The sequence below is a fragment of the Bidens hawaiensis genome, unplaced genomic scaffold (genome assembly GCF_021521415.1).
Source record: "Bidens hawaiensis isolate Kalapana, Puna unplaced genomic scaffold, B.hawaiensis_p1.1 tig00022487_1, whole genome shotgun sequence".
Taxonomy (NCBI): Eukaryota; Viridiplantae; Streptophyta; class Magnoliopsida; order Asterales; family Asteraceae; genus Bidens; species Bidens hawaiensis.
This window is the reverse complement of record NW_027493497.1, coordinates 414,022-423,617: the sequence shown is the minus strand read 5'-3', so window position 1 is coordinate 423,617 and position 9,596 is coordinate 414,022. Positions and strand designations below refer to the sequence as shown.

Genomic DNA, 9,596 nt, shown 5'->3' with positions numbered 1-9,596 from the left:
CATCAGTTCCACAGCGCTAGATGCCCTTTTCATAGCCAAACTGCTGATAAAACCCCGCATCCTGGCTTACAGCACCACCAAGGAGTTTTCACGCCAAGCACCGGCCTTCCAATCCCGCAAGGGAACAACCCCTCCTGTGCCTTCACCACATTGCATGTTTGGCCAAAATAAACTCTGTTTTCTTAACGTTTAATTCAAGACCCAAACGAGGCCCCTCAGAACCTGATAATATCTAATGCTTTGGCTACCTCTCTAGTATCCCCGATAATCGTGCCATCATCCAAGTACCAAGCATGAAAGAGAAGCTTGCACCGATCTCTGATTTGGTGAACAAGTGGGTGCAAAGCTAAGGCAAAAAGGAGAGGCCCAAGAGGGTCCCCCCTGTTGAACCCCAGTGGTGGATTTAATGAAAGTATCACCCACATATAACCTAGCCGACTGCCCATATAAAAAAATCCACCCAAAGAGAAATGGAAGGACATCGACTCCGAACTTCATGTAGAAGGGTCGTCCTATCAACTAAGTTGAAGGCATTGGAGAAATCAACAGTAAGCATAGCCAATGACCCATCCGAATGAAACTGATTTAGAAACCTGTTCGCAGCTATGAAGCACGGCCTCTGCCCCACTGGGGACTCCCACCCCAAATTGAAAGTCACCGAGGTATTTAACCATCTCCTTCCCGACACCCCTCATAGCCACCTTAGAGACCAACCGCCTCCAAATGGCCCCAACGGCAATAGGTCTAATCCCATTGTCCGGTTTAAGCAACGGCGTAAGTGGGGCAGACGCAACAAACTCTGCCAACACCTTAGGACACCTTCCCCCCCAAAAATAAATTAACCACCGCAGAGATAGCCTTGAGCAAAACCATCCGCAATCGGGAGACCCCTCTCCGCACAACGCATCTAAAATGTGTTGGGCTCGCAAACCGTTCCCGCCCACACGAAGTCCCTTTAGGGAAAGACTTAATGCACCCAAGCACACTATCAACGTCCACGGACAAGGGGAGACTCAGAAAGCAAGGAAGCAGGCATAATCGGATAGGTGCCATGATGGGATGCTTAGACAACAAAGCGTTCAAAGTATCCTTACCGAAAGGTGCAACCCCTGAAGAGCATAATACCTTTACCGCAGCAGTGAAATGCCCGTCCGCAACTTTTCGCAAACATTGTTTAACATTGGCGCCCAACCCGGCGTTGTCAGACTCGGGTACAAACGCGATCACCACCCGGGGCATCTCCTAGGGGTTGGTTAAAAAGCGATATAAGGAGCTCAAAGAAACCGTCACGGTCACCCCAAAGCGGATAGCGACCGTTGAATAATTCGGCATTGCTCAGACTTTCTATTGCCAGACCTGCGTTGCTGACGATTAGAAGGTCTGAAAACTCGTAAGGTGCAACGTGGTAACAACAACAGTTTCACCCACGCCTCAACAGACTCTGGCATAGCCGCCACCTTACCCAGAGCACCCACTAAGGCTTGGGAAAAAGCCATACGACAACTATGAGGAATGTTTTTAACAGTCGTAATAGGAAGAGTGAAGACACGCTCAAGGAGAGCTACATCCACCTCCACCCTTCCCACCGCGACAACTTCCCTCCCAACATGGTGGCTTCGCAATCCCCACTATATATTCCTCCACATCTCCCGTGACACACTTGTACCAGACCGACCCGTCATCATGATGGCACCCCCGACGGAGAGCATGTGACTCCATACACGCTCCACACATCCACCTACGCGAGACCTTTAAAGCCTCACCAACTGAAAATAAACAAATCCAAATTTGTCGAGATCGCCTCCCGTAAGGTCTCTTTCTTGTCATCCGATGACAAATGAAGCCGCTTAATATGTGCGGCCCAATCGAAACCCCCTTGGACACCGGTAATCCATCGGGCAAACAGTGGAAGCCTCTAAACGGACACGGCCAAACAACCTCCTCAATAGCCCCGGTCATACCACCCCCGACCCACAAAACACCCCGGTAGCCAAGTACCACACCAAGAAAAATAATAATAAACAACAAAACTCGAGTTGAGTTTGAGGAATGAACACCCGAACCAAAGAGGAAGGAGGAGAGCAACCACCCGTTGCCCTCCCCTCCTCAAAACACCAAAAAAGAAAAATGTGTGTTCCGAGTTTCAGTAAAGGAAAGAAAAGAAAATAAAGGAAAGGAAAGGAAAGATAAAGCAAATGAAGAGTAAAATAGGTGGGTTTGTTTTCTTTCCAAATTAGAAAAAACTTGATGGAAAGGAAAAGAAACGAAAGGAGGAAAGGACGTGAAAATGAAAAGAAAATAAAGGAAAATGATGCTTTTCCTTTCTCTCCTTAACTCAACTCAGGAAACACAACTTTAAGTCTAGTCTGGAGTGTTAAAGCTGAGTTGGCAAATGCTAACAAGTGGTATACCATTCTTTTCATGGGTTAAGTGACAGCTACACTGTGTTCCCGAGTTTATTTTTCTTTTTCTATTCCTTTCATTTTCCTTTCCCTCCTTTCAATTCCTTTCATTTTGGAAAGAAAGGTTTTACACTAGAAAACCCCCCCCCCCCCCAACAAACTTTCCTTTCTTCCTTTAAATGAAAACTCGGAAACACCCTTTTTATTCCTTCCTTTTCTTTTCTTTTCTTTTCTTTCTTAAATGAAACTCGGGAACACAAACCTCCATTTCTTTCCTTCACTTTCCTTTCCATCTTTAATGCAATATGGGTTAAAATGTTAACAGACTTTAAAATCCTTTAAGCACACAATAATTTAAGAATCAATTTACATTAAATAAATAGATGAAAAGGGGAGTTAACAATTTCTTTATGGTGATATGAGTGAAAATAGGATAAAAGTAAAGTAATAAAAATGCCTATATAGAGTTAAGAAGCATGAATGTATACCCAATGGTCTAATATGCTGAAGCCTTTAAAAAATTAAATCAAATTATTGATGATTGAGTGATTGGATCACTAAAGACATGTAACATCAAAGTATTAATGGAGATGATATTAAACATATTTTTTGTTTTCATAGATATGAATAATCATTTCAAAACCTTTCAATTTTGTTTGAACTTGAATAATAATTGATGACATTTATGATCATAAAAAGAAAGATAAAAGAATTTAGATTAGCTCAATACTGAATTTGTAAAGATAAAAAAGGCATACACGATAAAAATATGACTTGATTTTTCTAAATAAAAAAGATAATGTGAGTGACATCATATAATTAGAGTTTTTATAGATGTTATAAATCAAAAGATATAAACTCTATAGCTAAAGGATGATTACATACAAATTTTAAAATAAAAATGATTTCTTTGAAAAAAAAACACTTTTCAAGGGATATGAAATAAACCGATTTTTCGCTCAAAATAGTTTAAAAATTGTTATTTTTACGTGTAAAGAATTCTTAGACACAGAGAAAAACATCGTTAACAACATGCACAACAATTAAGATCTAGATGATCCATGGAAAAAGGAGTTACAATATGGATTAGGATTTCTAATTCAAATTTTTATTACGTGTTAGAACTTTATGTAATTTTTTACTTTAAGTAATATTTTGCTCTATGCAATTTTTTATTCTTGGGATTTGTAATGTTTGTTAATGAAATTTTATTTTAAATTTTAAACTTATATTTTTAAAAATATACCCTAGAAGTATATATATAAAGGGAGATTAAATAATTTATATTTTAACTGGGCCCATAACCAAGTCCGTTCCATGTCTAAATCCATGGACCTATCATGCCTAGACACCAGCCCACAGCGGTGGTTTAGGCCGCCACCTCATCTCCGTTCATTCGAACTTTGGCCGGACCTCTTCGTTGTACATGCTATAAGGAAAAGATCAAGAGAATAAGGTTGAGGTGCCCATGTTGACATATTCTAAGAAAATTGTTTTACATAAAGTTATGAACCTTCACCTGATAAGGGAAGATACATGGAAAGAAAAATGACCATTGTCATAATAATGACATGTGGCATGAGGATGATATAGTTCAGAATCTATAGTTTAAGGGGATAATATGAAAATAAAGGAAGAAAGAATGAAGGCACCGAGGAAGATAGGGTCCAATTGTCCATGTACACAACTACATTTCAAAAACTTCAAATTTTGTTTGAACTTGAATAGTTCACTTATACAGTTATACTACTGATTGATATGGTTAAATGATTAAAAAATTTTTGATGATATTTTTGTAATTAAATTAAATATTAAAAAAATTAGATTAAAACTATAAAGACAGTATAGGTGTTTTATCTTAATTCTTCATTAACACCCCTAAAATATCATTTTCTCTCAATTTTATCATATATTGAAGATTCATCAGTTATAATCCGTTCATATGCCATAGTAGTAAATCTTGAAAATATGAAAACAAATGCACCAATACTATGCAGAAATTAACTCACCCAGTTAAGAATTTAGGGTACAATGCTATTATATTTAATTTTATTTTTTATGTATGTCGTCAACATTAAAGGTCAAGAACTACACGTGTACATATGTAAAAATCATTGATTTCTAAAGTATCATGTCATGTATATGTTCTAAAAAATAATAATTGGGTTTTAAAAACTATCTAGTGTATGGTTCTTTGAAGTTGTTATTTCCAGCTAAATTCATGTGTAGATTTTTAAATAATACTGTGTTTTTTTATATATGCATGTATATGCTCTAAAACTACACTCATACTTTTATATCTTCATAAGTTTTCAGCCAATCTAAATGAAAGAAATGAGTTGAGTGTGGTATAATTACAATAATGCCCTTAGTCGTATCAAGATTTTCCAAATCCAGCAGCTGCTCTCCATCTTTTGCGTGTTTCTACACTTTCGGGTCTCACCAGTCCAGTCCTATCCTCATATTTTTGTTCCAACGCCTATTGAGTATCATCAAACATCAAAACAATCAACCAACATCCTTGGGAAACATTCTGATATTTAAAGAAATAAAGAATTGTTGGTGTTCCACTCTGACCCGACCTGTTTGACATGTTTTGGCCCGTGCCCATTTAGACCAATTACCCAACCCACTTATTTTCCACTTCTGACATTGTAGATATTAAGTCAATAACAACATTAACTCACCAGTAGTTCTGCCCGGATACTATCGACAACTTCTGCTGTCATTCTGTCAAAGAAAAGTATTCCCTGTAGATTTAAGAAGTCTTAGATAAGTTCAGAAACTAAAGTTGTAAAAATGTTTATAATATATAATTATTTTCAAATGGTTAAAAAGTGTCTTTGTTGGTTGTAGTCCAAAGACAGGTAACGGGTATTGTCGTATTGATTAACTTGCCTCCAAATGATCAAACTCGTGTTGGAAAACCCGTGAGGGGAGACGTGACAAGCTAACTGAAAACTTTGCACCAGTAATGTCTTGTGCATCAACCTTAACAGCTTCTGGCCTCTGCAAAGTCAAAGTCAAGGTCAAGTGCAGTCGCCAAGGCGTGCAACAAAGATTATGATAAATTTATTAACCAGTTTAAAATAATCATATGAATTAATAAAAAAATGTAGATGTTATTACCACCACATCAGCATTGATCCCTGGAAAGGATAAGCAGCCTTCTGTAAAGGGGGCCAACTTTTTAGAAGATTTGACGAGCCGTGGGTTTACAAGAACAATCTCCTCTCCTTCACCTCGTTCACCAGCTGGATTAAACACCATAAGTTGAACATTAACTCCAACTTGGGGTGCTGAGAGCCCAATGCCATCAGTTCTGTGGACACATAGGTATTGTTACAATCACAAGGTTTGCCATAATCTATATATCTGATAAGTGAAGCTAAAAGCTTTGAGGCATTTTGGTGTCATGTGGCGTGGAATTGGAGTATTGGAGATTCAGCAAGATGAGAAAATTGTTAACACGTTACGCAATAAAAAATCAAACTTGAACAACTTTCTTGTGAGTTCTAATATGATTTGTAGTAGTAAAAACCTTGAGCAAAATGCCTATAAATGTTCAATGTAATAATAAACCAAGATGTCTCAGCAAGCAAACCATCACTTTAAAATCAGAATGTCTTGGCATAAATTATTAGAATGATTCTCTTTTAACAAGTAAATAAAAACTATATACCTTTTTATTTTTATTTTTTTTTTTTTTGTAAAAGTAAAAAAGATTTCACATCTCATTAACGAAGTCATGGACTTCATACATCATCCTTTATGAAGTCATAGACTTCATTTACTCCTCGCAAAAGTCAAACGACCCCAGATATCCACCTTATGAAGGTCAAACGACCCCACATGTCCACCTTGAGAATGTCATACGACCCCAAATATCCACCTTGTGAAGGCCAAAGCGTCAAACGAGCCCACATGTCCACAAGTTTTAAAAAGAAAATTGTTTGCACCGTAAAATAAACTCCATCTATGGGTGGGTCTGACATCGATATTTCTTTTTTCTTTCCTTATTTTTCTTTTTGCATTGTATTGTTTCTTGATAAGAAAAAGTTGCACATTTGTGGCGTCAGTGGGTCACTTAAAACAGTTTGCATAATCGTTATTAAATCTTTACAGCTTTTGCATTTTTTTCTTTTAGGCAGGAGTTGGTTCAAGAAGATTCTCATCCAGAAAGGTACGAGAAATATGTTGGAAAGGTGAACCAACTGTTGCATAGTAGTGGCAAGGTTTACATTTATGCTCCTTTTCTTCTCCCTATTATTGAATTTACTGTGGCTTAAAAGAGTCATTGGTGTTTTTATTGTGGAATTACTGGAATATTGCTTTACATGTACAAATGCTTGGACTACTCGCATATTGCTTTACCTATTTATATGTTTTGACCCATTTGACTAATTACAGTTAATAAATATAACCCAAATTAACCACTTCACAAGTAGGTGGGCCAAAATTGTTACTTCTAATCCATGTCATACTACCACATGGTTTTTACTACCATAAACTTGAACAAAAGCAAAGCGCATCCCATGTATAGCATGGATCGAAAAAGCTAGTAAGCCTAGCAAGTGAAATTATGCAAGACTCTTAAGAATCAGAAGTATTAATTTAAAACACATAGACGTTGGAAGACTATTAGCCCAGAGGGTTAAACTTCAAACTAAATCAAAATTATTTGAATTCCGGCGAGCTTTCATCTCCTCGCTTACATATTACACATGCTTCTTGGACTTATATTAATTCAACCCTCAATACTTCAGATTACAGGTCAGGGGAGCAACAGAAAAGATTGTGCTCGGATTAATCCAAAAGCTATTCCATCTTTCTAATCAAATTTCTAACAAATTTCCAAACAGTAACATGGTTTTCATTGGAAAATCACTCTTTTAGATTACATCTGATCATCCTAAACTTAATATATGAATGCGTAGCATCTAGTCATCTACCTCATTACTTACACAAAAAAATGCTCCAAATCACATTCTTTTTCTGGCAAAAGGTTAACCAAAAGAGCATAGAACACGGTCACCAGAAAGAGTCAAACAAACACTACAAAGACATACTGTATCAATAATATAATTCTTAGCATTACCTAAAGTTCAATACTTTATCGATAAAACATGCAATAACCTACCCCAAATGCAAATCAGAACCTACAACATACTAATACACACTTAAATGTTAAATCACTATTGATCAATATATGTATTGGATTGACACATTAACAATTTTTAGTTTGCTATGAAATCAGCAACATACATCATGAGCAAATACAACACTGCATAGAAAGAAAACTTACTTGTACATTACATCAAACATCTCGTCTACTAACTTCTTCAAGTTCTCATCAAATGTAACAACGCGCTTGTTCTTTGCCCTCAATATAGGGTCTGGATACATCACAATTTTTAGCGGAGCTTCAAATTGCATATCAGCCGCTGAAATGACAATCATAGTCATAATGAACTTATACAGGATCTCCAAATAATATGCTATGACGTATTACCATATTAGAACTACTGGCACGGTTCAGTTTAGGTTGGTTTTGAGCTAAAACCAAAACTTCGGTTTTACACTGCATTCTTGAGTTTTTTTTTTAAGGGTTTGGAAAAGAAAAGATAAGAAATTTTTTTTTTCATTCTTGAGTTTTTTCATTAAAAGAAAAGAAAGATAATGGAAAGAAAAGTTAGGGCTTTTTTCCTCCAAAACTTTCCAGCCAAATATGGCCGGATTCGGAAGGAAAGTTTATAGTCATGTATAATATTACTAATTTACCCTATTTTTTCCTTCATATCTAACTCAATAATAAGGACATGATTGTAAAGTTACAATTTTTTTCCTATCTTTTCCTTTCTATCTAACTCAAGAATGTAATTAACACTTTCTTTTCTATTCTTTTATTTTAACTCGAGAATGCCTTTTAAATATATAATTTCTTTTCCTTTCTTCTCCTATCCAATCTTATCATTTCTTTTCCTTTTATTTTAAACCCGAGAATGCAGTGTTAGAGTTTTTAAAAAACAGATGAGATTTTAATTTTTTGTAGAAAATCTTTTTGGCCCAAAATAATGAATATAGACCTAAATCATTTTGTTAATTAATAACTAAATGATTATTCTACATTTGGACTAAAATACTCGGTTACACATTCACTAAAAATCCTATAAATTATTTAAAACAAAAGGCTAAAATCTCTAAATTCGGTTCGGGCAGGTTTTTAGGTTTCTAATATATGCAAAACCTTAACCGACCGGTAAGTCAGGTTTTTACAAATACATAAAACCAAACCGTCGGTTTTTGTTTCACAACCTTCGATTACGGTTTCGGTTTCATTAATTCCAACTCCCCCCCCCCAAACATTCCAAATCCCAAAAACATATTAACAAATAATAATAATAATAATAACGAGAATTAACAGGAGAAAACTTACGTGAAGCTACTTCCTCCTCCTCTTGGTTTTTTTGTAATAATAATCCACCTCGTTTGGGCTGAGCTTGAACGGTCATGGCTGGAGGAGGTTTGTATTGGTAATTCGAAGAGAAAATGAACCGTCGGTCAGACGAATTGGGTGGCCGGAAGCTCGCTGAGATAGTATCCCGCCGGTGGTTAGTGGTAGTGAAGGTAGCATGAGAAAGAGCAGAAGATTGCAGCCAGTTAGCAGCATACGCCATTGCTACACTACACTCTCTTGGTTATCGATTTATCAATAAAAGTAGCCAAATAGGAAGTTATTATCAAGCTAATTGCCAAACAGTCCTTTTAAGTTTCTTTCTTTTACTTTTTCATTCCTTTGTTGGGTTTTCATTTTTCAATACGTTAATAAAAAATGTTCACATCAAATTTGTTAGATATTTTAGTTTAATTGGATTTAATGTCGACTAATGTAAATTATAATATACATTAAACAAGCAAGAGGTATTAGATGCACACTTGTCTGAGGTTATTATAACGTTAGGGACGAAACTCCTAACCAACAGGGATTTCAATGGGACAGCGTCCTTGGTAGCAGGGTCCAACAGGCGACACCCCCTAACTAGGGTCAAACATTTTGACTTGTATCGCTATGTTTAAAATTCATTAAAAAATGAATTTATAGATTAAGCCAAAGTGAACAGATTTTTAATTAAATTTGAAATTTAAATTGGATAACTGTAATTGACAGTTTTTTAAACCTAATCCTGAATCTGA

General features: G+C 36.2%; 1 protein-coding gene across 1 annotated transcript; it reads right to left on the bottom strand.

Moving 5' to 3' along the window:
- Positions 1–4,669: 4,669 nt before the first annotated feature.
- Positions 4,670–9,082, bottom strand: LOC143565593 (peptide deformylase 1B, chloroplastic/mitochondrial-like). Its single transcript, XM_077052526.1, has 6 exons — positions 8,839–9,082; positions 7,708–7,846; positions 5,532–5,724; positions 5,301–5,411; positions 5,090–5,152; positions 4,670–4,881 (listed from the first exon to the last, which is right to left on the bottom strand). Exons 1-6 carry the CDS (start codon positions 9,077–9,079, stop codon positions 4,780–4,782), a joined length of 849 nt encoding a protein of 282 aa, XP_076908641.1. The 5' UTR covers positions 9,080–9,082; the 3' UTR covers positions 4,670–4,779.
- Positions 9,083–9,596: the final 514 nt, after the last annotated feature.

Bases quoted from the DNA above. Each gene is read 5' to 3' on its own strand.
- LOC143565593 (XM_077052526.1), bottom strand. From the start codon at position 9,079: ATGGCGTATGCTGCTAACTGGCTGCAATCTTCTGCTCTTTCTCATGCT. The intron at 5,725-7,707 runs GTAAGTTTTCTT...ATGTGTCCACAG, and splicing joins ATGTTTGATGTAATGTACAA to AACTGATGGCATTGGGCTCT. The intron at 5,153-5,300 runs GCAAGTTAATCA...TTAAATCTACAG, and splicing joins ACGAGTTTGATCATTTGGAG to GGAATACTTTTCTTTGACAG.